The 27,477-nt window shown below is 53.4% G+C and overlaps 2 protein-coding genes and 1 long non-coding RNA gene across 12 annotated transcripts in view; 1 reads left to right on the top strand and 2 right to left on the bottom strand.

Moving 5' to 3' along the window:
• The window catches only part of LRRC8A (leucine rich repeat containing 8 VRAC subunit A), a 24,019-nt gene extending 15,622 nt beyond the window's left edge, over positions 1-8,397 (bottom strand). The window contains exons 1-3 of one of the 4 annotated variants that reach the window (XM_070430504.1): positions 8,069-8,191; positions 4,765-4,871; positions 3,824-3,882 (exon numbers count right to left, since the gene is read on the bottom strand). The gene's annotated coding sequence lies outside the window, so the exon portion shown is untranslated. Of the gene's footprint in view, positions 1-3,823; positions 3,883-4,764; positions 4,872-6,062; positions 6,196-8,068; positions 8,192-8,376 lie in introns of those variants that run through there. The other 3 variants (XM_070430506.1, XM_070430503.1, XM_070430505.1) reach the window with 3 other exon arrangements.
• KYAT1 (kynurenine aminotransferase 1) overlaps positions 8,318-27,477 on the top strand; it is a 25,774-nt gene continuing 6,614 nt past the window's right edge. Inside the window, exons 1-6 of one of the 7 annotated variants that reach the window (XM_070430509.1) lie at positions 8,347-8,420; positions 14,362-14,474; positions 20,100-20,237; positions 21,266-21,459; positions 24,140-24,198; positions 26,993-27,140. In XM_070430509.1, coding sequence (XP_070286610.1) covers positions 21,364-21,459; positions 24,140-24,198; positions 26,993-27,140 — 303 coding nt within the window. In that variant the 5' untranslated portion in view covers positions 8,347-8,420; positions 14,362-14,474; positions 20,100-20,237; positions 21,266-21,363. Of the gene's footprint in view, positions 8,421-14,361; positions 14,475-20,099; positions 20,238-21,265; positions 21,460-22,043; positions 22,193-24,139; positions 24,199-26,992; positions 27,141-27,477 lie in introns of those variants that run through there. The other 6 variants (XM_070430507.1, XM_070430511.1, XM_070430514.1 and 3 more) reach the window with 6 other exon arrangements.
• The window catches only part of LOC139020717 (uncharacterized), a 13,913-nt gene continuing 8,372 nt past the window's right edge, over positions 21,937-27,477 (bottom strand). The window contains exon 3 of the long non-coding RNA XR_011473347.1: positions 21,937-22,148. This is a non-coding gene — a long non-coding RNA (uncharacterized lncRNA). The remainder of the gene's footprint in view (positions 22,149-27,477) is intronic.

The raw sequence follows: 27,477 nt of genomic DNA on the forward strand, positions 1-27,477 counted from the left end.
TGTAGCCTACAGAGATTTGGCTTCCACACCTGAGCGTGGCAGCAGGCAGGGCAGCGGGTAAACAGGGCACAGAGAGCCTTTTGTTGAAGCTCAGAGAGGCTGGGAAAACTTCCCAGGCAAGAGGGTGGGGGGGGCTGTCTCTCCAACACTCTCCCAGGGAAGGGGGCAGGGCCATTTCCAAGAGGCCCAGGAACACACTGGGTCACTGGCCTTGTCCCAGGAGGGCTCTGAGCCTGTGAATCTGCTCCTTGGTCAGCGCCCCCAGCCTCCTCTGGTCCCAGAGCCAGAGGAGAGAGGAGGTGGCCTTGTCATAGTGCACACAGCCCACACCCGCCCAAGCGCGAGGCACTGCCCTCTAGGCCCCCACACCCAGCTGGAGTGAGTCAGCAGCTGTGGGCTGGGGGCGCTGCCTGGCCTGGCACTCTCCCTGCGGAGAAGGGCACACCCTCACTTCCCCGGGAAGGGAAAAGGGGAGACATTCTGGGCCAGAGGGGGGAGGGGAACAAGTTTCAGTTCCAAACTGCTCTCACATTTGGGCTGGGCCTCCCAAACAGGCTTGTCCTCCTGCAAATTTGTAAGGGCGGGGCCTGCCTTAGGGATAAAGGGTGCCAGGTAAGGGACACCCACCTTGGACTTCCCCCACCGGGAGCAGGAGGCCAAGCTGGAGGTGAGGGCTCCCCCCCCCCCCCCCCCCCAGGCTGGCATTAGCACGGCTGGTTACTGACAGGGCACCCAGCACTTCCTGTGCCTCAGCTCCCAAACTCCACCCAAACCAATAGGTGGCTCCAGTGTGTGACCTTTGGAAAGCCACTTGGCCTGCCAGGACTCTGGTTTCCTCATCTGTAAAATGGGCTGATGAGTCCATTCCTTATAGGGTGGTGATGAGGACTGAGGAGGCAGTCCATAGAAACTTCTGGCCCAGCGCCTGCACTGTAATGTTAGCTGCTGTTATTGTTATGGTAAGTTTTATCTGAGCCTTTAAGGACCTGAAGTCTGAGGCCCAGGGAGGTTCCGGGGACACAAAACTAGGCGGTGGGGAAGATCACCCCAGATCTGACTTTCCATTGTGCCAATCCGCCTCAAAGGCTGGTCTCCTGGGCCTCCCCAGGCACCCAGACCCGGAGATGCCTCCCGGAACGAGGTCCCTTTTCCTGAGGGAGGCAGGGAACCCCGGCAGGCCATACTCAGAGGCGTCTGCGTCTCTCAGGTGCAGCTTTAAGGGAACTTTGGAAGGGAGCCCAGCTCTGGGTCTGGGCCCAGAAGCTCGGTGTCGGGTGTGGGTCCGTGGGGCAGAGAGGCCTTAGAGACAGGTCTTGGTCTGCTATGAATACCAGTGCCCTGGCCGGGTGGCTCAGTTGGTTGGCGTGTCCATCGTCCTGGATGCCAAAAAGATTGTGGGTTCAATTGTCAGGGCACATAACCAGGTTGCAGTTTTGACCCCCAGTCGAGGCGCGTACGGGAAATAACAGATCAATCTCTCTCTCCTGCTCCCTTCCTCTCTCTAAAATCAATTTTTAAAATGTCCTTGGGTGAGGATAGAAAAAGCAGCACTGCCTTCTAGACAGGTTACAAAATGTGGGCAGGAGCACCCCAGGTGCCAATGCAGCTTCTGCTGAGATCCCAGGGGACTGGGGCCTCGGGGGCTGCCCCCTGGGATACTGACCAGGGCACCAGCTGGGAGGTTTGAAGGAGAGGATGGATTGCCAGGCCGCCCCACCCCGTCAGTGCACCTGCCGATACCCCGACTCTGTCAGAGGGCGTGAGTTTGGCAGCGCCTCTGAGATGTCCAGGTGGCACGTGAGAGCTGTGGAATTTTACAGTCACTCCGGGCAGAGCCTATATGGTGGCTGTCTATTTAATTCTGAGGTTTTCCGCCCTCAAGAGAGGCCTGAATGTAGAACTTGCTACGAGATGCAGCAGAAACGCATCAGGGGAGTCAGCAGGGATGTCTGAGGCTGGCAGTGAAAGCTATTCTAGGAACGGCAGCCCCACACATCCTTGAGGAGGGAAGGTGAAATGTCCCCACCCGACACACATTCGGGAGGTCACTAACACCCCGGTCCTGAGGGGAGCTCAGCCGGCTTCAACACCCAGGGCGTCGGCTCTGGTGGCAGTGGGACTCTGTCCCCAGAGGCGGGGCCAGGACTGAAAGCGTCGCCCTGGTCCGTGACCACCGGCCTTGTGACAGCCTGGGGAGCTTCTTCCAAGCACAGATTCCTGGTCCAGCCCCCAGGCTCTGCCTGCAGGTCCCTGGGGCGGTGGGCGCAGGGGAACCAGTATTTTCAACAAGCTCCCAGGAGACTCTGAGGTACCCCCGCCCCAAACCTGAGAACCTGGAGAAAAGGAGAAGTGGACGGTGGGGTGAAAGCGCAGATTGCCAGGGCAAACAGAACCAGGTTCGGGTCCTGGCTTTGCCGTTCAGGCAACTTTGGGCAAGAGCACTGGTCCCTGCCAGCCCTGGTCCCTGGCCTGTAAAACGGTGACACCACCTCCACAGGTGGCTGTGGCAGGGAGGGTGCAAACGTGTGTCATGACCTAGCACGGTGCCCAGGGCTCAGATCGTGGCCACGGAGGACGACCACGGGGCCCGAAGGCCCTGCTGCTGGGAGGAGGGAGGAGGAGGCAGAGAGGCCAACTCCAGGCCACGAGCCTGAGAACCCTGCCACGTGAGGGAGACTCCTCGGGCACAGATCTCCTCCGCAGCTTGATCCTGCCAAGTCACTCCCCCGGTTCCACAAAACCAGGCTGCAGGCCCAAAGTCCCTCCTGCCCAAACCCAGCCTGAGGTCTCTGTGCCCCAACAGAGCATCTTAGACCCAAGCCACAGCGCCGGCCCCTCCACCTTCTCATCTGCCCACCCTCAAGGCTCAACCCTGAAACAAGCATTGCAAGAGCATCAAGACCAGGGTTTCTGCCAGGAGCTGCCAGGGTAAACTGAGTCAGGGCCAGACTCAGGCAAACGCCACAACTTGTGGTATCCCCTCAACCTCCCAACTGCCCCCCTGCCTTAGGCAGTCAGGGAGGCCCAAACCTAAAGGCCAACCCCACCGGCCGGCCCATGCCATTCCCTCCACGCCATCCCTGGCACGGAGGAGGAATTCTGATCTCAGATAAGTAGGACCTGCTGCTTCCTGCTCATCGCTGGCCAGAGACTTCAGCTCAGGCCTCCCTCTCTGCAGGACAGAGTTCCTCAAATCCAACAGGAAACTCCTACAGGGCAGGGCCCAGATTTGCTGACCTTGTCCCAATAAACAGGAGAGTCAACAAAATCACACCCCAGGCACTTCCCACCCGCCTCTGCGGCTGCAATGCCCCAACACACTGCTCAGAACCCCGCATGGAGAGGGAAGGGAGCGATGGGCACGGGAGAACCACAGTGTCGGGACCTTCGGACAGGACACACTCTCAGACCGCCCCTTGCCTGGGAGCGAGGCCCAGGGATAACCATGAATGAAGCAAGAGCAAGCAGTGAACAGCAGCGGTAACAGGACGTGCTTTTGGATAAATAAGCCAATAGCAATAATACATGTGGAAGAATATACCCCTCCCCACTCACACTTCTGGGGAGGGGGACCTCGGGAGACTTTCACTTCGCACATGACATTAAAACCAAAGCATTATAAAAACATAATCAACATGCAACTGTGTTGGTAATCACAGAATAATAACAACAAGATTATTATTTCTTTTCAAATCCAGGCTAGGGAGGGCCAGGCCTCCCTTCACAGAAAGCCGAGGTGGGAGGTGGATCAGGGAGGCCTGGGGCACGGAGCTAAGGAACTGACCCGGGATTCCAGGATCAGGTTCAAGTCCCATGTCCCTACCTTCTTTCCTGATGAGTTTGGGTAAATTGCTTCTTCCCTCTCAGCCTCAGCTTCCATGTCTGTAAAAAGGGGATGAAACCACTGTCTGAGCTCCCTCAAATGATCAAAGGAGGTCATGGATAAAGGTGTGTTTTCCAAACTATAGAGCCGTCTATGCACACACCACTATGATTAGGGAGCGAGCTCTGGGACACACACTCAGCTAATGCCTTTCCCTGTATCAGAATATTTAATCTTCAAACCATCCTAAAGGGAGGTGAGGTACTGATATTATCCCCTTTTTACCCACGAGGAAACTGAGGCTCACAGCAGTCCACAGTCACTTATGTAGACAGCTGAACGCAAACCCAGGTCGGACTTCAAGGTGTCGGTCCTGACCAGTGCATTCTCCTACCTTTAGGAACTGTTTTCCAAAGCGTAGGCCAAGGAACCCTAGTCCCCAAAGAGGTCCATCCACATGATGAAGTAAGTGTGGGGAAACACGACTTGCTCGCTCCTTCTCAGAGACTCATCATGCTCACGTCAATGCACTCAAGGCTCTGAGAAGTCCTGCAGCAAGGACAAGTCGTTGTTTTCCACTGTGACCAAAGGAACTGGCGATCCATGGAACACACCTTGGGAAATGTGGTCATGAGACAGTATCCACAACAAGCCAGACTGACAAGATCTAAGCTGAAGGAGAAAAACCAGAGGTTGGCAACGAAACTGAACACTGGCGTTTGAAGAGGACAGCAACCACGTACTACTCAGCAGGCCACTGAGCTGGGAGGAGCAGGAAGAATTCTGTCCTCTGTCACCTCTGCCCTGGACGCCCGGGACCCACAGTGAGAAGAGCAAAGGACTGCAGAGACGGAGGAGATACTGCCCTTTGCTCCCCAGGCCGGGGAAGGCACCTGAGCGGAGGCCGAGCTGGCCTGCAGGGAGAGGGGCCCAGTCCTTACCCCGGGGATGGCTCTGCTATCTGCGTGCTGGCTGTCGGTGCTGAGGCTGGCCCGCTTCTGTCTGGGCAGGGTCCTGGCATTTCTTTCGCTCCATGGAAGCTGCCTCCCTGCGAGGAAGCAAGAGCTGCTGTCAGCAGGGATGTGTGTGACTATCAGCATTACCTGCTGTGCTGCCAACACTTTCTGAGTGCCTGTTTGGTGCCAGGCCCTCAGCTGGGCTCTGGGGTGACAAGAGGGAATCAGACAGTCTAGTGGGAAGATGCCAAGTCGACAGTTACCAGTGGCTGTTGAGAGCCCAGGGCCCTGCTGCGGGGAACCCAGACCCTCTGAACAAACTTCCCCTCCTCCACCTCCTCCACAGGAAGCCATGGGAGCATGAGGACACCCGAGACCCACACTGACGGGGTCAGGGCAGGCTCCCTGGAAAAGGTATTGTCTGAGTTGACTGCTGAGGAAGAGTAGGAGTTGGAGAAAGAACATTCCAGGCGGGAGGAACAGCACCAGTTTGCCTAGAGCGGAAAGAACACGGCATCTAGAGAAGGCTGAGTGGTCAACCTGGCTAGACCCAGGGCTGGAAGTGGGATGTGGAGAGAGGTGAGCTATTATGGGGTGAGCCAGACCCAGGCAAAGACACATGATTTCAACTCAAACACAAGACTCAACCATTGTCTATTAGTCAAGAAGCATTTAGTGAGCATCTACTACATGCCAGCACTCTGCTCAGAAATGTTCACAAGAATGAACAAGACAAGTTAGCAGAGTGGGGAGCGTGTACTCAGACAGCAACAGGGGTAGGGAAGCATCTACATCTGCCGGAGCTGGGAGTGTGGCCCAGCCATCAGGGAAAGCCAGAGGACAAGCAGGAGTTAGCAGGCAGGAGGCGGGGGGAGTGCAGACAAAGTAGCTTGAAGGGTGCTAGGAGGGATTGTGGAGCCTTTCAACCACGTATGCCATGAACACGTATCCCCTACTCAGTGCTAGGCACTGTGCTGGAGGACAGAAGCAGAGGGTGGTCTCTCCAGCCCCCCGGGGAGACGGTAAGTCAGTAATCCCACATCCGGTGATGGCAACTAGGCATGGAAGCACCTAGAGAAGCACGAGGCAGAAGCCAGAGGCCATCTAAGCCAGCCTCTACCCCCGCCCTGCCTCCTCGGCAAGGATGGGACACACACTACGCAGTCCAGTCACTAGCCTGGGGCAGATCGGGACTAGAACTCCAGCCCCTGGACTCCTCGTAACCGACTCTTCCACTCCTTTCTCCTCTAGGAAACACACAGTGACCAACCCTGCATATTCACCCGGAGCTAATGCCTCTTTCCTCCGGGCGGCCTCCGTCACATTTCTATTATTAAGCTGCAGCGATGTTTTCCTGTCTGCCTCTCTTCCGTGACCGCAACTCAGACCAGGCCAGGAACCGTGCTCTCCTTGCACCACTCCCGGACCAGGCCAGGCACTTCCTGAAGGATGGCTGCGTGAGTGAATGAATGAGCCAGGGATGGAGAGAGTGTGCTGGGCTCCCGGGTGCCACATCCATCCCACCTGACTCCTCAGGAGGTCGTAGACCTCCTGCCTATGCCGCCATGTCCCCAATCAGGGTCACCTCCACTCTCAGGAGCCAGGAATCAGACTGATTCCTTCTCTCCAACTCCTACCAGCCAGGTCCAGGCGGCAGCCCAGGGCCCAGCCACGTCCCCGAGTCCTGACCTATGAGGGTTAAACCTCAGGAGCCCCACTGCCCAGCAAGGCCACTCCAAGTCTGCAGAGGAAACGCTTCCTCATGGGCGTGCCAAAGGGATGGAGTACAAAAGCGTCTGGTTGCGTTCCAGGGGGGTCACGAAGATGTCTTCAGCCCCTGCTCTGTGCCCCCAGCCCCCAGAAGGCAGAGGGGCACTAGACCCAACCCCAAAAAGAGCCTCTAAAGCCGGGAACACAGGGAGGCAGACATCATGTCATTCGCGCCCAGCATCTTCCCAAAGCCAGCCCTCCCGCACAAGTCATCTGCCCTTGCCTCCCCTGTGAGCCAGAGGAAGACTTGACCTTCACAAAGGCAACGCCAACGTGAATGAGCTATGGGCACTGCCCCGTCCCTCTGAACAAACTCCCACTCCTCCATCTCCTCCACAGGAAGTGTCATGAACAACAGGCCTCCCCTGTCTGCCTCCGGTCTGTCTGTCTGCCAGTCCGTCTGCTCGGAGGGCAGGACACAGTGTGGCAGGGGCTATAGGGGGTCCTGATTGGAAAGGCGAGAGAGGCTCCTGGGAGGCTTTCCACTCCTCCAAGTCCTTCCTCCACACTTTAGGCCCACATGCCCTTTCCCTCACCAAGCTCTCTCTCTCCGCATCCTCAAAAGGCTCCCTGGGGTAAGGCGGGGAAGAGGTAGCTCAGAGGACTGTGGTCACCGAGGGGCGGCCCCACCCTCAGGGGGAGGCTGCCACACACCCCCAACCATCCTCTTCCTTTTCCAAAAAAAAGGCAGCAGTTGCATCAGCGGGGACCAGCCCCATCTCGGTTCATTCCAGTCCAGATCAAGGGGAAGAAGCCGTCAACCAAAGGGGCAGAATCATCATGAGCCGCAGGGACCCGGGGCGATGTGCCTCCAGCCTGGGAGCCAACTCTGCGGGACCCCCAGCTCCCCCACAGCGGGCGGCTGGACTCATCAGATCTGCCCCAGGCCCATCTGGATGCACAGGACGTGGCAGACTGCAGGGCCTCAGACCCAGGACCGGTCTTCCCGGGGACCCCAGCCCAGACAGGCCCCAGAGCCTAGCCGGGGACCCGGTCCCCAAGTCGGGGCAGTGTTCCCGCCGGATCAAGAGGAGGAGGGGCCCACGGGGAACGGAGGGGTCGGGAGCCCAGGGGAAGAGAGCGGGGGTGGGGAGCCTTTGAACGTGAAAAGGAGCTGGCAAGGGGAGAGCCCAGAGGTGGAACCTCTACGAAGCGGGGAGTGTGCGTGTGGAGGGGTGAGGATCTGGGGGAACCCAGGGGATGACAAGGGGACCTGGGGGAGCCGAGGCGGAAACTCCCAGTATGTAGAGCGCAGGGAGGCACGGGGTGCCTGGGAGGGGGCTCGCGCGCCGCGGCACCGGGGAGAGGGTGCGGCCCCAGAGACCCCGGGAATGGGGACGCCGGACGCAGGACGCCGGACGCAGACAGGGGGACCTGCCGCGGGAGGCCCCAGGGAGCCGGCCCCGGTGGGAGAGCTGGAGCCGCCCGGATGCCTGGAGCCGGCAGCCAGCGGCGGGCGTGTAGGAGTGGGTTTTGAGAGGTGACAGCTCGCGCCCCTTCCCCCACCCCACCCACTCACCTGGGCCCGCCGCGCCCGGCCGCCCAGCAGGCAGCCCCTGGGCCCCCGCCGCTCAGTCCGGCCACCGGTCTCCGGGCCCCTCCGGCGCCTCCTTTTGTTTGTCCCTCACTGCACCACTCAGTCTCCTCCGCCCCGGAAGTGACGTCACCCAAGGCGCGAACGCGGCGGCCAGGGCGTCGCCATCTTTTTTAGGGGTGCCGTGTCCGCGCCCTCACCCACCTCCTCTCCCCGCCGACGCCATGTTGTTTTGGGGCGGAAGTAGCGGAGCCCCGGCTCGGCCCCTTTAAAGGGACAGGGACGGTCCTAACCTTCGCGGAGTCCTTGGTGACAGGGGGAAGCGGCGGGCGCAGAGGTGAGTAGCTGATCTTGCTGAGCATTGCTGCCCCGACGTAAGTGCCGAGGCCGGAGGGTGTGGTAACCGGTGCCGAGCTGGATGGTGCCAAAGTGCTCGCCGCACTTGGTGCTGCTGTAATAGCAGATCGGCTGCCGCAAGGCTCCCCCGCCGGGAGCCGCCGGCGGGAATGAATCGCGCGCGCTTCTCGCTGCCCCGCACTCTGGTCCTGCCGCACCACATCCCCTCCCCACCCCGGGGTAGACGGGTGCGGAAGGTCGAGCAGAGCCGGTCCTGGAACCCGGTCCGGACTCCAGCTCTGCAGCTCTGAATCGCGAGCCCTCGCAGTTCCCAGCCGAATAAGAGTAACGGTGACCACGTTAAACAATAATCCATACGGTGGCGTACTGTGCAGCTACTGAAATGAAAACTGTTCGGTACGCACGAATGCAGGACGACTTCCAAGATACCTTAGATTAAAAAAAAAAAAAGGAGCAAAAAGTAGAACAGCGTTGGTCTGCGCTGCCGTTTCAGGAGCGTGTGTGGGGTTGGGGGTCTGCGAGTGTGTGCATCGCCCCTCCGCTAAGATGCACGGGGAGTGAGCTGTGGTGGCCCCGGGCAGAAGGGGGCCCTGGGTACCCGGGAAGGGGGAAGTTACGACCACGTGCACAGGTTGGCTATTTAAACAGGAGGATGGTGACGGTGATAACAGAGCCAGCGCCTGGTCTCAGCTCTCCTGCTGGGAGGACTGACCGTTCCCTGTTATTAGGGGCGGAAACTGGCCGGGAGAGGTTGGATTTTAGCAATATCATAGCCAGCGAGGGAGGAGCGGGAATGTGAGCCCTGGAGGATTTTACACTAATACCTGTTAGGTCGCAGGAGGAGGAACGCAGGAGGCCAGAATGGCGAGGGATTAGGAATTTATTCGATCCATGCACACCAGGTGGCTGAGCCTGGATGGCTCCAGTGCCCAGTGAGGGGGTCAGCGGCTTTTAAAGACTTTTGGTGGGCTCCTTCTGGGCGGAGACTGGGAAGGGAGAGGATGGAATGTGGTCTCAGCAAAGGGGATGCCCACAGTGAAATGGCCTGAAAAGCCAGTTCCCAGGGGAGGGGTGTTGATTCAGTTATTTGTTCAGACCTAACAATGCCCACATTTCTGGCCTATCCACTCCCTAGAGAAGCTTTTTTGTTATCAACCGTACAAGGCGGGCCTGGGCCCAGCACACAGGTGCCCATTACCTGTCATTGGCTGCTTACGGAGTGAACAAGTGGAACAAACAGGATGAAGACAGGCAAACATTGGAGGCCAGATTCCAGACTGCAGTCCAAGGCTGGCCCCTTCCCAGCCTCGGCACAGTGGCCCTGACCCCCACGTCCCCACCTATAAAAATGAAAACCAGGGCCACAGTGGCTGACACAGTGCTCCCACCTTCCCTGCTTTGGGCTTTACATGCAGATTAGCCCCATTTCACAGAGAAGAGCAGAGGAAGGTGCCCCCACAGGGTCCCCACAAGGCCTCACTAGTGCAGTGACAGAACCCCAGCAGTTCGCCTCTGTGATGGGTGCTGCGGTGGCTCTGTCCCTGGTGGAGTCCAAGAGGGCTTCTCAGATAAGGGCCCTGTTAATCTGTGACTGAGAGCTGCATAGATGTCTGGGAGGAGAAATGATAAGGCAGGAGCAGCGATTTTCAACCGGTGTGGCGCAAGAATTTTAAAAACATGCGATACCTGACTATTTAGTCAGGGGTACTGACCTCTTACCTTAGATTGTGAAATAAAAAAATGACAACAGCCCTGGCTGGTGTTGCTTAGTGGTTAGAGTGCCGGCCTGCACACTGACTGGTCAAGGGTTTGATTCCTGTCATGGTCAAGGGTATGTGCCTGGGTTGCAGGTTCCCTCCCCGCCCCCAGTTGGGGGGTGTGCCCGAGGCAATCAGTCGATGCAGCTCTCTCACATCGATGTCTCCCCCCCCCTTCCCTCCCTTGCTTTACTTGGCCCGAGGGCCGGACGCTCCCCACCCCTGGACTAAAGGCTCAAGCAGAGACTCGCTCATACCTGCAGGTAAATGACAGGATAGATGATGCAGCTTAGAAACATTCCGTCTGGCTTCTGTGTGAATCTCTCTTTCCTCCTGGAGAGAATCACTTCACATGGCAACATCTGTGGCTTCCCACCCTCCACTCCACACTTACCTCCCATAACTCCAAGGAGGGGGACTCCCTGGTTTTATATTCAGGTGGGGGTGACAAAGAAACATGGGAGAGTCAAGAGCAATGAGAAAGTCCTTCACACCGATGACCCCCCGCCTTCGTTCGGCCCCCAGAGTGGCAACTTGCTGACACTGCCCATGTAAATAAAAGTGTCAGCGCAGGAGGCTCCTGCTGTCACCTGGGTGCTCAGGTTGCCAGTGTGCCGAACATCTGGCTGGGCATGGCTCCTCCCTTCCGTAGCCAGCAGCCCAGGGTCACTCCAGCTGCAGTGGGCGAGAGTCACTCTGCCTGAACAAGATGTGGGCACTGCCAGCTCCCTGAAAAGTTCCCAAACGTTCATCTTACCTCCTGGTCCCGGGGCAGCGGTTCGAGCTTTGAATTGACCATTGGGGTCCTTCTGTGCTCTTCTAGGCTGTGACTTTGCATAAGTCATTTCCCTGCTTTGAGCCTCAGTTTCTCCATCTGTAAAACTGATGTGACTCGCTCTAATGTTCCAGATACTAAATATTATATATACATATATTTCCACCTCACGTGTAAAACTGCCCTAAGAGTGACATTTCAGGAGGAATAAGGAGTGGAGTACCTACTGTGTGTCTCATTCAGGGTCCCACCCACCAACCGTTCTGTAGGTCCAAGAACCTGCAGTCTGGGCTCCAGAAGTCATTTCTCCTTTGCCAATTCCAAGCCCGGGAGGACCTATATATAAGTCAGTGTGCTTGTCGGAGCTCCCCAATCAGGCTGTCACCTCCCTCGGAACAGTTTTTCACAAAACCCTTGTCTTATAGGGACTCTGGGTTTTTAGATCCCCCACCTCCCCAAAAAACAGGATTCATTATCTGACAAGAGATTTTGTTAACCTGCTCGGTTAACTAACTTTATGGGAAGCCTTGGGTTTAAATATTAACAGTGCATGGGTATGCAGGTTACTGTGGGCCAGGACCTGTGCTAAATGCACTGTAATAGTCCCCATTGGACAGATGAGGAAGCTGAGCCTAGAGAGGACCAAGGTCTGGTACTAGTTTAGAGAGGAGCTGGGATCAGTTTACCCATGTGCAAGTCAGACTCCAAGTGTTCACCTTCTGTGATTGTTCAGGTAACAGACTGGCCTTGCCTGGGCATGGGACCCTCTCCCCAGCGGAGCCATGGTCGGTGTTTCTCAGTAACTGGGAAGCTCCTGGCATTTTGAGCCCAGGAACGCTATACAGCCTTCTAGTCTCTGGATAGATGGGCCCAATACAGAACTGACTCCAAATACCCTGTGTGAAATACTTACGCATTTAGCACAGGTCCTGGCCCACAGTAACTGCATACCCATGCACTGTTAATATTTAAACCTAAGGCTTTCCATAAACCACATGTCCTTATTGCATAGAGTTGCTTGGTGAGGTGAGGCAGCCTGCAAAGCCAAAATCACCTGCCTGTCCCTTGCAAGCTGCCAAGCAGGAAGGAAGCTGGACAAGACGTGGCGCCCGTCCCCGCGGGCCGGCCGAGGGTCCCCCCGCAGGCAGGGGAGCAGATAGAGGCAGCTGCACCCACCTCCTGAAAGAGGGAGTTTTGGAAAAGAGGTTGGACTTTGGAGACAGGAGAACCAGGATTTGAATTCTAGCTCACGCTCTCACAGCTGAGTGAGCTTTGTTCATTCTCCTCTTGGGAGCCAATAGGGATAGCAATGCCTGCCTAGCAGACTGCCGTGAAGATTAGGGACTTTAGCACTGAGGTCAGGCGCATAGTAGGTGCTCTCTGAGTTCAGAGAAGGGCCCAGGTGGACACTGAAAGCTTCAGAGAGGAGGCAGAGCTGGGGCTGGGCCCTGCCAGGGGGATTGGATCGGAGGGCATGCCAAGCAGGGGTACAGCTTGAGCAAAGGTGGGTGATGTCTAGTCAAAGGCAAAGGATTGACATGTTCGGAAGAGGAGAGAACATAGAAACCGCAGAGTCTGGATTCAGGCCTGCTGCAACGTCCAGGCTGAGGAGGCATTAGGCCAGTGGTTCTCAACCTTCTGGCCCTTTAAATAGTTCCTCATGTTGTGCCCCAACCATAAAATTATTTTCGTTGCTACTTCATAACTGTCATGTTGCTACTGTTATGAATCATCATGTAAATATCTGATATGCAGGATGTGAAAGGGTCATTCGACCGCCAAAGGGGTCGCGACCCACAGGTTGAGAACCGCTGCATTAGACTCTATCTGGCATCAACGCAGGCTGCTTGGCAAGGCTGGTCCAACGGGAGGTGTGGCTCACGTCACAGTATTGGTCACTGAGGCATTTCCCTAGGGATCATGTACCTATCGGTCACCAGTCATGGTGACTTCTGGCCAAGAAGGTGGCCAGTAGCTGCTCAGGCTGATGGAGGCATGTGTTGGGGCGGACACTGACCGCTGGCCACCAGCCCCTGGCCTGGCAGCAAGGAAGCCTGGGCTCTTAGGTGCCTGGGCAGTTGCAGTAGAGGGTCCTAAGGGTCATCTGGTGCTGTCCAGGCGGGTTTGGCCTCCTGAGCGCTTCCCCCCATCCCTCCCCCAGCTGCCTGCATGGCTGCACTTCGCCATGGACTGATGTTTAATAATAATAATAGTGATGACATTGTTGAACGTTGACTGCCGGGCACCACGCTAAGTGATTTCATGTGTTATCTCATGAAAAGGTTTAGTAATTTGCCTAAGTCATAGCTAGTCAATGGCTTCAGCCAAGTTCTGTCTGATTTCAGAGCTTCACAGTCTCTCTGTTGTTGTTTTTTAAAATCAAACTGTATAGTAGTTTATATGACCCCAATCCCAAAGAATGCCATGGTTAATAATTTAGTGGTGTCCCTGAAAACATCCGTATGCACAAACATATACGTAATTAAGCAGTTCTTGCTTTGCACGGTTCTGATATGGACGAGTACCATTTAAAATAAACTTTAACTTTAGTTAATTTTTAGTTAAAAAATTAAATTTTTTTGCATCAAGGGACACCAGTTCCTCAACACGGTTTGAATTTCAGCTGCTGTGTTATATTAACTATGAGTAGTTGCGTAAAGTGTGGATTTTGCTGCTAACGCTTCAGTCCACAGGTGTGCGTAATGGTCAGTGACCAATCACATCACTTCTTTCTAAGCCTGTTTGTTTGTTTTTAAGGTATTATTTTCTTTTTCTTTTTAAATATATTTTTATTGATTTCAGAGAGGAAAGGGGAGGAAGAGAGAGAAAGAAACATCAATGATGAGAGAGAATCATTGATTGGCTGCCTCCTGCATGCCCCCTGTTGGGGATCGAGCCCACAACCCGGGCATGTGCCCTTGACTGGAATCGAACCTGGGACCCTTCAGTCCGTAGGCGGATGCTGTATCCACTGAGCCAAACCAGCTAGGGCCGAAGTCTGTTATTCATTGGTCACCATGCATGTCATTCAGTTCACCTCTAGGCAGCAAAGCACATAGTTGTGTTGCTGCCTGTCTCCCAGAGATAAACCCAGGTGACATTTTACAAAAGCAGATCATCAAAAGAGGGGATTGGCCAACAAAGATGAAAGTGCAGTAAAGAAAGGCAGAGTGATAACCCTGAGAATGAACTTGGATCACGCCCTGGCCGGGTGGTTCAGTTGGCTAGAGCGTCAGCCCCATACATCAAGGTTGCAGGTTTGATTCCCCAGTCAGGGCACATTCAAGCATCAACCAATGAATGCAGAAATAAGTGTAACAACAAATCGATGTTTCTCTCTCTGTGTCTCTCTCTCAAATCATTTTTTTTTTAATTTGCATCAAATGTAGAAGCAGCGATTAAATAAATAGCTGACTCTGGGAATGTGGACACTTCAACTATTCACTGTTCCAGAAACTGGAGATATAAACTCGAGATATGCAGCCAGGGAAACACGCTGAAGGCAAGTTTATTGACATAAATGTTGAAAACGCTTCTGGCGAAAGGGATAAAGTGTACACATCGGTGGCATTAAGTGTGTTCGCAACGTTGTGCAACCACTGCCTCTGTCTAGTTTCAAAACTTTTTCATTTCCCCAGAAAAACAGCCCATCCTCCCTCAACAAACATTCCACATTCCTCCCCCCACCCCCTGGCAGCTAATCTGCTCTGACTCTGTGGCTTTCCCTACTCTGGATGTAACCTATGAAGGTCATCATATAATACGTGACCTTTGGGTCTGGCTTCTTTCTCTTAGTATATTGTTTTAGAGCAGTGGTTCTCAACCTTCCTAATGCCGCGACCCTTTCACACAGTTCCTCATGTCGTGGTGACCCCCAATTTCATTGTTACAAATTGAACATAATTAAAGCATAGTGATTCATCACAGAAACAATATGTAATTATATATGTGTTTTCCGATGGTCTTAGGCGACCCCTGTGAAAGGGTCCTTCGACCACCAAAGGGTCGAGACCCACAGGTTGAGAACCGCTGCTCTAAGGTGTAGCAGGGATGGTAGCATGTTCTTTCTTGTGGCTGAGGAACATTCCATCGTATGGCTATGCTACAATTTACGCATGCATCTGTTGAAGGACTTTCGGGTTGTTTTCACCTTTTCGTTACACGAATAATGCCGCTGTTAACATTCACATACAAGTTTCCGTGTGAACGTATGTCTTCATTTCTTTTCATTATATGCCTAGGAGTGGAATCACTAGGTCATAGGTAAACTCTGTGTTTGGACTTTCTAAAAATTAAAAACATGTGCATCAAAGGACATTATCAAGAATGGGACCAAGACCATTGATTCATTTTGAATTAATTTTTGTAGGTGGATTGAGGTAGAGGTCTAACTTCATTCTTTTGCATGTGGCTATCCAGTTGTCCTGGCACCATTTGTTGAATAAGAGATTGTTTTTTCCCCCATTGAATGACCTTGGCACCCTTGTTCAAAAATCAATTGGCCATGCCCTAGCTGGTCTGGCTTAGTGGATAGAGTGTTGGACTGTGGACTGAAGGGTCCCGGGTTTGATCCCAGTCAGGGCACACTGACTTGGGCTGCGGGCTCGATCCCCAGTAGGGGGTGTGCGGGAGGCAGCCAGTCAATGAGTCTCTCTCATCATTGATGTTTCTCTCTCTCTCCCTCTCCCTTCCTCTCTGAAATCAATAAAGAAATATATTTTTTAAAAAGTGATGGAATCCTGCCTGTAAGGTGCAGGGCAGGCTGCCTGGCACAGAGAAAGTGTACAGTACATAGAAGGCCATGGTCATTACCCTTAGGACAGACCTCAGGGCTAGAAAGGGGTTGGCCGGGGAAGACCTGCTTCCTGGAGAGGAGGGATGAGGCACAGGGAGTTGGAGGTAGGTATGGCCTGGGAAAGGCTGAATGAGTTGAATGAGTGCCAGTGAAGGAGGTCCCACTGGAGTCCCTGGGTCAGCCTGTCAGTGGGAGAACGCTGGGCTGGAGGCCAGCAGTCCGGCCTCAAGGTGGATCTAGACCAGCCTGCTCCCCTCGGTGGGAAAGTCTTCCTGTGCCCAAGTGTGTGGAGCAGCGGGCCGGCGAGCCCAGGCTAGACAGGGCTGGCGCTGCGTGCCCCCTGCTGGTAGCTTCGAGAACACCAAGCCCACAACAAGTCCTTGCCCATCTATGGGGGATGTCAAAGACTGGGCGGTGTTGCTGGGTAAGGGCAGCCCAAGTGGCCACCTGTGCCCTCCCTGCCCTTAGCTGGGACCCCAGTGGTTTCTCCCTCCCCTTTGAATTCCCGGAAACTGCCCCCACCACACCCACATGCTCACACACACAGACAGATATGTGCACATGCTCAAGTGACACACTCATGTTTGCACGTGAAGTCACAGCCACACATGGGTTTACCTACGTTCAAGGTCACATGAAGACGTCCATGGCCCCTTTCTCCGTTAGAAAAGAAATAAAAGTTATATTTTACAACTGTGTTGCTATGTAAAGGATGAATAGCATCCAGGCTGAATTCATTATTATATATTCATTATTGTCATATTCGCTCTTATTTTCTTATTTTAAAATAAATTAAGATGAAAACATTTTCATGGGCCCCTCAAAGTATGGCAGGCCCTTGGACTATGCCTTCTGAGAAGGTCTGATAGAGAAGTCAGCCCTGCCAGCAAACACGAGCGGGTTCACACACATCTAGCCCCTCGTGCCATAGTATATCAACTCCATGAATATTCATAAAGTTCCCAAGCTATTGTTAACATCAGCCATTTCCTGGGCACCTTTTCTGTGCCAGGCACTAAGTGAACTGCTTTCCGTGAATTCCCGTATTTTATTTCCTTGATAGAGAGGGAAATTGACATGTGGAGACGTGACGTGACTCGCCTCCGGTCAGACCGCAGGGGTCCTCATGACACCAAAGCCCGTGCTGTAATCATCTCCCAAGGGCCTGGGCCTGGGTGGGCACCAAGGGTTCAGCGATGCTCACTCCCTTGCCCACAGACTCTCCTGGGCGCACACACCGCCCCCTGCCCTGGCGGTCTCCTGCAGCAAAAGCCCCACCCTGGTGTCCATGCCCAGCCCCAGGGCAGTGAGCCTGGCCTTCTATGGTGCCAGGTGGCCCAGGATACCTCCAGCCCCAAGAGTCAGCAGGGCCCAAAGAGGCTGAGGGGCTGAGACTGTGGCAGGGAAGTGGGCAGGGCCACGAGCAGGGATCTTGCCCAGTGTTCGCATGTCTGCCGTGCCTGGGCAGCGGGTGGTGCAGGCCCTCCTCCAGCCTCTGGAGCTCAATATTCGTAGCAGTTGCTATTTTATCATGGTTACCATGTCCTTGCCTGGCAGTGCGGGCGAGGACAGCACCTGTTTCCGGTGACCTGTGTTCAGTCCGTGCCGCAGCGCCTGGCGCAGAGCGAGAGCTCGGCAGGTGAGAGCTGAGTGAGTTCCTGCCACCCCACCACTGCAAGCCAGGGAACGAGAAAGGCATGATTTAGGGCAGAGGAGGTGTAGGGCTTTAGGAGAAAGGACAGCATTGGTAGACGTGGCGCCATGTGGGCGAGGGTGTCAGAGAGAGGACCAGCTAGCGGCACCCCCAGATTTGAACCAGGTGGTTGGGCGGCGGCGGAGGGTCCCTGGAGGACTGAGTACTTCTGGACGAGTCAGCAGGACATCAGGCCCAGGACAGGGGCGGCGACCTGCATTCTCCCAGCGCAGGGAACCGGCATCCCCTTCGCCCAGGAGGGTCCCCTGCAAATCCCATGTCCTAAGACAGTGATGGCGAACCTTTTGAGCTCGGCGTGTCAGCATTTTGATAAACCCTAACTTAACTCTGGTGCCGTGTCACATATAGAAATTTTTTGATATTTGCAACCATAGTAAAACAAAGACTTATATTTTTGATATTTATTTTATATATTTAAATGCCATTTAACAAAGAAAAGTCAACCAAAAAATGAGTTCGCGTGTCACCTGTGACACGCGTGTCATAGGTTCGCCATCACTGGCCTAAGAAAACCCTCAATTCCAGGCAGGCAGGCCAGTTGGTCCCCCAGAACACCCAGCAGGCACAGGGCGCCAACTGTGGCCTGCACTGGGCTCAGACCTGGCTGAGTGAGGCCGAAGCACGCGGACACCATCTCCTGAGGTGACACACCGCGGACTGTCCCTCCTCAGATAATAATCACACTGCCCTTTCCTGCTCCCAGCTCTGGTGCTTGGCCTCAGGGGACAGGGAGTGCTTCCTCAGGATGTCCCTGGGAACTGACTCAATTCTGAGAAATGAGCGGGTGGACTCTGGCCGGGCTGATTGCTCAGCTCCTGGAAACTCCCGGCTCCCTTCCACCCCAGGGCCTTTGCACCACTCTCTCCGCGGGACACGCTTTCCCTCCCGGCTTGGAGGCCACATTCTCCTGGGAGCCCTGCCTGACTCCCACAGGACTGGGCCGGTGCCCACAGCGCCCTCGAGAGCAGCCCCCTGCCCCTAAACACCCACTCCGTCTCCAGGGCTGGGCCGGACCCCCTTCGAGGAAAGAGGAAGGAGGGAGGCTGGAAGGAAGAGGCTCCGACTGCGGTGCAGTTCTCAGAAAGTCCCAGCCAAGCCGATGGGAGCCCTGGAGCGCCGTGTCTGCCAGTGTCTGCCAGCTACAGCCCGTCTCGCCGTCCAGGCCCAGCCCGGGAGCAGCCCTGGAGGCTTGGCCTCGGTGCTGAGGGCACAGCTGTCCCCTCAGTCACATCAGAGAGACACATGCCCATGGCTACTGCAAGGGCACTGCTTTTTTTTTTTTTTTTTTGACCGTGGCAATTTTAAAAAAACCACTGCTTTATTGAGATATAACAATGCACGCACCATATAATTCAGCCATATAAAGCATGTTATTCGCTGGTTCTTAGTATGTTCACATTTGTGCAATCATGACCACAAGCTAATTTTAGAACATTTTCATCAGCCAAAAAGATACACCGCACCCACTATCAGGCATTCCCTATTCCCACCCGCCCCTCCACACCCAGACCAAGGCAATCACTGATCTACTCTCTGTCTCTATAGGTTTGCCTGTTTCATATTGGTGGAATCACATAATTTGAATTATTATCTGAGTGTGATTATTATCTGAGAAGGGACATTCCACGCTGTGTCACCTCGGGAGATGGCTTCTCTCACTTAGCACAGTTTCAAGGTCCACCCAGGTTGCAGGGTTTCAGCGTGTACTCTGCTTCCTCTTACTGTTCATTGATATTGTATCTTATGGATTTACCACATTTTGTTCGTCAATTGATGGGCATTTAGGTTGCTTCCACTTTTTGGCAGTTACGAGTAATGCTGCTTATGAACATTCATGTTCAAGTTTTTGCGTGGACATGTTTCCATTTCTCTTGGGTAGATATGTAGGGTTGGAATTGCTGGGTCTAATGGGAGCTCTATAGTTAACATTTTGGGGAACTTCTAGGGTGTTTTCCATTTCCAGAAGCAGTGTACAAGGCTCCAGTATCTCAACATCTTCAAGCACAATTATCCATCGTCTTTGTTATAGCAGCCATCCTGCTGGGTGTGCAGTGGCATCTTTTCCCTTTTTTTTCATATCCTCAAGTGAGGATATTTTTAGACTTATTTTTCTTTCCCTTTTTAAATTCTTCTTAAAAATATATTTTATTGATTTCACAGAGAAGAAAGGAGAGGGATCGAGAGTTAGAAACATCGATGAGAAACATCGATCAGCTGCCTCCTGCACGCCCCCTACTGGGGATCAAGTCAGCAACCAAGGTACATGCCCTTGGCTAGAATCAAACCCGGGACCTTTCAGTCCTCGGGCTGACGCTCTATCCACTGAGCCAAACCAGGCAGTGACATCTTAATGTGACATTTCCCTAATGACTAATGATGTGGAGCATATTTTCATGTGCTTATTAGTCATTTATCTATTATGATTGCAAATACTTTCTCCCATACCATGGGTTGTCTTTTCACTTTCTTGAGGGTATCCTTTGAGGCACAAAAGTTTTTCATTTCAATGAAGTCCAATTTATGTGGGTTTTTTTTTCTTCTGTTGCTTGTACTTTTGATGTACATGAGAGACCATCTTCTAAAAAAGGTCACAAAGATGTACTCCTGTTTTCTTCTAGGAGTTTTATAATTTTAGCTTTTACCTGCCGGCCTGTGATCCACTTCGAGTTCGTTTCTGTGTACGATGTGAGGTGGGGTTCCAAGTTTATACTTTGGCATGTGGACATCCAGTGGTCCCCACACAATTTGCTGAAAAGGTGATTCTTTTCTTACTGAATTTTCTTGCTACTCTTGCCAAAAAGCAATTGACCATGAATGTGAGAGTTTATTTCTAGACTCTCAGTTCCACTCCATTGATGTATATGCCTGTCCTTGTGCCAGTACCATACTTTCTTGGTTCCTGTAGCTTTTTTTAGTAAATGATGTGCAGTGAGTCCTCCAATGTTTTTCTTCTTTTTCCAGGCTTTGACCTTTTAAATGTGTGTCTGCTAAGTCTCTTTGGATATATGGTGCCCCAGGTTTTCCCTCCCTTGTATTTTATTTGTTGAAGAAACAGGCTCATTTGTTTTATGGCAGTTCCATCCGTCTGAATCTGCTGGAACATTTTATTTCAGAACATTTTCATCAGGCCAAAAAGATACCCTGGAGCCATGATCAGGCACTCCTCCTTCGCTGATTGTATCTCTGTGGTGTCTCTTAACATGTTCTTCTGACTCTTAAAAATATATATATATTTTTTTTAATTGATTTTTTTTACAGAGAGGAAGGGAGAGGGATAGAGTTAGAAACATCGATGAGAGAGAAACATCGACCAGCTGCCTCCTGCACACCCCCTACTGGGGATGTGCCCGCAACCAAGGCACCTGCTCTTGACCGGAATCGAAACTGGGACCCTTCAGTCCGTAGGCTGATGCTCTATCTACTGAGCCAAACTGGTTAGGGCCTTCTGACCCTTGTATGTTAATGACCCAGAGGCCTTATTTGATGTAGATTTGATTTTAGCACAAGGATAACATGCAGGTGGTGTGTGTTTCCAGAGTCAGAGCATAGAGTTGACTCTGTGATGTGAGGAGCTATTCACGATCTTCACCTGGATCTTTTTTTTTTTTTTAATTTTCATTAGAGGTGATTTACAATTCTAAAGGGTCACCCTGGTTGCTGGGTGTGGGGGTGTCACTGGTGGTTTTGAGGGCTGAGGGATTATCCTACAACAGAGCACGAATGGCTCTGCCTGATACACAGTGGCCACTCAGTAAATACTAGCCCTTATTGTTATTGTCATTAGAGCTGTGTGTGAGACTCAAGCCCTGGGCCAGGGTGTTCCGCTCCCTTCTCCTCTGCCCCTGGAGGAGAAGTCGTCAGTGCCCCGAGGCTCTGGGAGGCATGTTCAGGAATTCAGCAGCCATCTCTTTGCACCTGGTGGGGTCCCTGCAGAGAAAGAAGGCTGGAGCTTCCCTCAGCCGGTGCTTGCACCAGACTGTAAGTGCTCTCTGCTGCCTGCGTGGCCCGGGGCCCCTGGGATCTGGCTTGGTCCTGGCTTCAAAACCACGCATGAGCCTCCTCTTTCAGGAAGCCTTCCCTGACTGCACCCTGAATGCGGGTCCCTCCCTTGCCTTTGCTTCTAATCTAGCACTTGTAGCTCTGCATCTGAATGGTTGCTTGGTGCTGCTGCCTCCCCATCACCCGCTGCGCCCAGCCCATGTTGGGTACACAGTCGGTGCTCAGTAAACTCTCACTGAATGAACACGTTATGTGTCAGCCTGAGAACAGGCACTGCTGCCTCACTGGCCAAGAGCTGTGTGACATACTTGAAGGCCACTCCTTTGAGCACCCCAAGTTTCTGCAGTCCCCCATTATTTTTATCTCCTTCCTAAACGCATTCACCTCCTTTTTCTCTGTGTGCCCCTGCACCCCTCTATTCTTTCCCATCCCAACCCTCCTCAAACTTCCCCCACTCCAACTTCTATTCCCCTCTCCCCACACTGTTCCTGACTCACCTTTGCCTTTTTTTAAATATGATGCATCCCTAATTCAAAAGTAATTTGTTGTATCATTGTATCCAGGATGCCATCAATTGTGAGGTGCACTGTTATTTTTTGGACGAATGAAGGGGGAAAATGCCATTCAAACCTGTGCTGTAGATTGTAAGACAGCCAAATTCAGAGGACCTGCAATGCAAAAACAATGCACACATCAGAACCCATTGGATATGGTATGATCTCCATGCGAAAAACCTGGAAGCAGAAAAGCATACACGTGAAATTAAATCACCTATAACGTTGTCACTCGTATAGAACCTTTGTTAACATTTTGATATATTTCCTTCCAAACTTTTTTCTACTCATATAGCGTCATAGAAAAAAGTGTATGTATATACAAATATATGCTAGGGTATGTTTTTTATAAAACATCATATTATTTTGTAGCCTGTTTTACTGATGTCAGCATGTCACACTGATAAATATTCTCCTAAAATGTAATTTTCTTCCACATTTTTTAGTCATAAAAAGAAAACATTTATTTTAGAAAATCTGGCCCTGGCTACCCTGGGTAGTTCAGTTGGTTAGAACATTATCCCAACATGCCAAGGTTTCGGGTTCGATTCCCAGTGAAGGGCACATATAAGAATCAACCAATGCCTGGCCGGCGTGGCTCAGTGGTTGAGCGTCAACCTATGAACCAGGAGGTCACGGTTTGATTCCCAGTCAGGTTGCGGGCTCCATCCCCAGTAGGGGGCGTGCAGGAGGCAGCTGATCAGTGATTCTGCCTCATCATTGATGTTTTTCTCCCTCTTTCTCTCTCTCTCTCTCTCTCTCTCTCTCTCTCTCCCCCCTCTCTCTTCCTTCCCCTCTGAAGTCAATAAAAATATATTTTAAAAAAAGAATCAACCAATGAATGCATAAATCAGTGGAACAACAAATTGATCGATATTTTTCTCTCTCTCTCTTCCCCCCTTCCTCTCTCTAAACTCAATCAATACATAAAAAATTTAAACTATTTTGACATGTACTGAGCGCCAGGCCTGGTGATGGGTGTCGGGGATTCAGTGAAGGGACGGTGCCAATGTCAGCAAAGCACCTACTAGGTGCCATCCCCATGCTGGGCTCTCTTGGAATCGCTCACATTGGCAGGACTCTCGGGCTATGGGAAAACCTGGCCCATCTACAGAGTCCCGGGTCCTTGGGGACAGGGGCCTGGTGCTAGCAGCCCTAACCAGGGTCCTGTCCAGCCCCTCCTCTGACCTTGGGCAGGTCCCTGAACCTCTCTGAGCCCCATGTCTTCATCTGCAGATGGAGGTTATCATGGCACCTCTGATAGGGATGCTGTGGGGACAGCGCGAGACCAGGAGAAACAGGAGGGGCTCCCTGTTAGCACAGCGGGTGGCAGGAGAACATGAGAGACCTGGCTCTGCTCCCTGCCAGCCGCGAGACTCACAAACCTGCTGAGAGAGGGACCCCGAGCCCACACTCCCATTCTGCCGATGGGGAGACTGAGGCCAGGGGCACCGGTGGATGAGGAGGACGCTGCCCTGGAGGGAATACAGGGGAAGGAGGGTGGCTGGAGAAGGGCCTGAGCCCCCCAGAACGGAGCCATTTCACCGGAGTCAGAACATGGCCTCATCTCCAACAGGCCTGGGCCTGAGTGTACTTGTTGTGTGACCTTGAACACCTCACTCCCCACCCGGTTTTCTCATCTCTAAGATGGGCCCAGCCAGATGGTTCTGAGAAGCGAGTGAAGAGCGCGGCCAGTCCCCTGTGCACAGAAGCCGCCACTGTCACTGTTGCCATGATCCTTCCCCTGCTCTCACCCCCCCACCCCCCCACCCCCGCCTCCTGCTCCTCCTCCTCAGCCCCACCCTGTCCTGAGTCAAACTTTAACCTGATGGATAGGCTGTGGAGCCAGCCTGGCAGGGGGGGCAGGGGGGGCAAGACCGGCAGAGCGTGCTGAAATGCAGAGTCCGGAGGAGGGAGGAGGGCGGAGGGCGCAGGTTGGGGAGGCGGCTGGAGCCCTGCTGTGAGTGCTGATCTCTGCCTCCTCCTGGGGAGTGGTGGGCAGGGCTGTGTTGAAGCTGGTGGCTCCGGGAACGGCTTCCTGTCTTCCTAGAGGCCCAGGCTGCAGTACCTCCTCCACTCTGACCTTCCATTTGCTCTGTTTCCAGCTCACCATGGCCAAAAGGCTGCATGCACGAAGGCTGGATGGGATCGACCACAACCCTTGGTGAGTGGGCAGGTGCCGGGGAGGTGTGGGGGTGCCCCTTGGTCGTGGGGGCAGGACAGGGCTGGAGGTCCCGGCCCCTAGGTCTGCAGAAACTCAGCGGAACCCAGGACAGTCAGGTTTGCGGCCACAGCCCACAAGAGGCGAGTCCTGAAGCAGAGGCTTGGGTTCCAAACTCAGCTTCACCCCGCTTGGCACTGGCACTGGGGCCCCTGACTCCTGCCCGGACCCCCAGCTCCCCAGCTGCAAAAGGGAGATAATTTTATTTCTCTCGAACGGCCTTGGGAGGTTAAGACAAAATACTGCGTGATAGCAATAGGCTACCCAGGCACAGGCTGGGGGCTTTTTAGGGGCTGTTTTATTTCACACTTCGGACAGAGTGAGTCACGCTAGGAAGGTAAGATGCAGGTGCTCTTCACCGGACATAAGCTGAGATTAAGCTTTCTTCACCAACTTGTTCTAAATATGGGAGGATCCATGCCCACTGTTACTGGCGATAGGTGGATGCAGTGGGGAGATGTGTGAGGAAGAGTTCATGATCTTCCGGCCACACCTGACCTGGGCCTGGAACATAGAGACACCTCTGTACTTAAAAAGATTGTTGGCTGTTTTTTGGTTTTGTTTTTTACACAACACGGGAAGATTCTTTCTTTCAAATTGCCCCCGTGTACAGAACTTTGTGTTTTGCGAAGATCTTCCTCCTCCATCTTCTCCTTCGATGCTCCATGGTGTTTGGGATGAGGGAGCCAGGCCCAAGTTCCCTGTAGAGTCTGGCTGATCCTCAAACTGCCCCTCTCCGTCCTCTCTGTGCAGCAGACTAGGCAGCCTGGTGGCCCATTTTGCAGATTAAGGTAAAGTGCAACTCAGAACAGGGAATATGAGGAGGCAGGCTGGGAGGGGAGACAAGATTCCTTCCTGACTCACAACCTGGTAGACTCTGGAGCCAACCACCGCCATTGTACAGAGGGGAGACTGAGGCCAGGAGAGGCTAAGTCTCGTGCAAAGGCAGGGCAGAGCAGGAGTGGGTCTGGCAAGAATGCACAGGACAGGAGGGGAGTGTCAGAGATCAAGGCCATGAGAGTCAGGGTAACAAAGGGCTCCAGGTTCCTGCGGACTCCAGGGTGGTGGCCCGAGGGCAGCCAGTCTCTGTAGAGTGTTTGAGCCTGGCTCCCTTGTCCTAATTACTGTGGAACATCCACCACCTGAGCACTGCCATTAGCTGCTGTGTGACTCTGGGCAGGTCCCTGGCCTCTCTGAGCCTCAGCAGCTTCATGTGTCTTCAGGGGCATCATGGAACTCTGGGGAGAAAATGACTGATTCTAGACTGCCGGGCTGACCAGCAGACCCTGAGTGACGGATGAATGAACACTCTGACACACGATTGCTGCGAAAGCGAGGGCTAAGGGACTGCCTGGCTAAAGGAACCAGACAGCCTCAATCGCCTGCCTCTTCAGGCTTTTATTGTAACAGCAGTTTGAGATAAAGCTTATATTTTAGATACAAAAGATAAAAGCTTATCTTTTAGGGTAAGTAATCTTGGGGGAGACACATGTGTCTACAGTGTCCTTTAAGCAAGGACACCCAAAGATTAAGCGTCAGGATTCCAGTAAACACTCAGGGGGCTGCACATGCACAGACTTGTTTGGAAAGGTCAAGGAATAATTAGGGGTGCCCCCTTCTGCACTCCCCTAAACAGAATTCTGATAAACAGGGTGGGCCACCTTCAGCCCACTCATTTTTTCGGAATGTCCTCCTGACAAACTTTCCGAGTCCTGTGCTTCCCCACACTAGACATGATAGGTATTGTATTCAAATGTAACTCAGCCAAGTCTGACTACTCCACTTCCAGCCAGCCTGGAACCCATACCAGCCTCCTCCTCCAGCCTCCCCGCCTCTCCCCATCTCCCTGAAGAGGTGGCCATCGGGCAGGCCCAGAAGAAAGGTTGTTGAGGGCAGACGCTGGGCTGGCGGGGCTCCTGTGTGCCCAGCGTAAGGATCGAGAGCATCAGCTTTGCTCCGGACAGATGTGGAGTCACTCTGGCTGTGCCTTGGACTCACGGGGCAGGTCCCTCCAAACCTCAGCTTCTCCATCCTCACTGTGACCCAGGAACAGGACGGGCCTCGTGCACATCGGGGAGGCTACAGGGGAAGCATTTCACTCTGGTGTTGGCAAGAGCACAAATGGGTCATGAAATCCACTTAGGAGGGGCTCGACAAGAAGTGTTTCTGAAGAATTGAGTAGGAGCCGAACCGGTTTGGCTCAGTGGATAGAGCATCGGCCTGCGGACTGAAGGGTCCCGGGTTCAATTCCCGTCAAGGGCATGTACCTCGGTTGCGGGCGCATCCCCAGTGGGGGGTGTGCAGGAGGCAGCTGATGGATCTTTCTCTCATCAATGTTTCTAACTCTCTATCCCTCTCCCTTCCTTTCTGTAAAAAAACAAAATATATTTTTTAAAAAAAATTGAGTAGGATAGGCTAGGCTAGGCACTAGATCACACCAGAAAGAGAATGTAATTCCAGGAGGGTTTGCAATATAAAGATGATTTCTTACTATGGATCATGGTCTGAAAGTTTGCAAGCCCCTGGGCTGAGACATGGGATCGGCACAGTGCCCGGCCCCCCTAATGGAAGAGCATGTTACCAGCGATGAGCCTGACACTCATCTCCAGGGTGGACGCTAGCTGTCCAGTTTCTCTAGAATCAGCCCCGTGCATTGCTCACCCTGCCTTGGAAACAGGTGGAAGTCCAGGTCGGGGTGGAGGGAGGGGCTGGTGCCGACTCTCCATTTGTTGCCCAGGGTGGAGTTCACCAAATTGGCCAGTGAGTATGATGCTGTGAACTTGGGACAAGGCTTCCCCGACTTCCCGCCTCCAGACTTCGCCGTGGAAGCCTTTCAGCACGCCGTCAGCGGGGACTTCATGCTCAACCAATATACGAGGGCGTTTGTGAGTCTCCCCGTCCCTCCCGGGCCCCTGGACACGGGCTTCTGATGGGCCTGGGGAAGGAGGGGGAAGAGCCCAGGATACTCAGTCCAGCCATAGTTCAGTGTTCACTGAGTATGTCCTCTGTGTCGGGCTCTGGCTGGGACAGCTCATGGTCTAGGAAGAGGCAGGCGAAAACCAAGGGGGAAAAAAACAAAAACAAACACCAGAAAACAAAGGCAGTTGATATGTGGTGATGGAGGAAAATGGGGCAGGAAGAAGGAGGGATCAGAGAAGGCTGCCTGGAGGAAGTGACACGTAAGCAGAGCCCTGAAAGACAAGCTACTAATTGATTTGACTC

This window comes from Myotis yumanensis, unplaced genomic scaffold, assembly GCF_028538775.1.
Source record: "Myotis yumanensis isolate MYYU_CA2020_CCGP unplaced genomic scaffold, mMyoYum1.0.hap1 SCAF_12, whole genome shotgun sequence".
NCBI classification, from domain to species: domain Eukaryota; kingdom Metazoa; phylum Chordata; class Mammalia; order Chiroptera; family Vespertilionidae; genus Myotis; species Myotis yumanensis.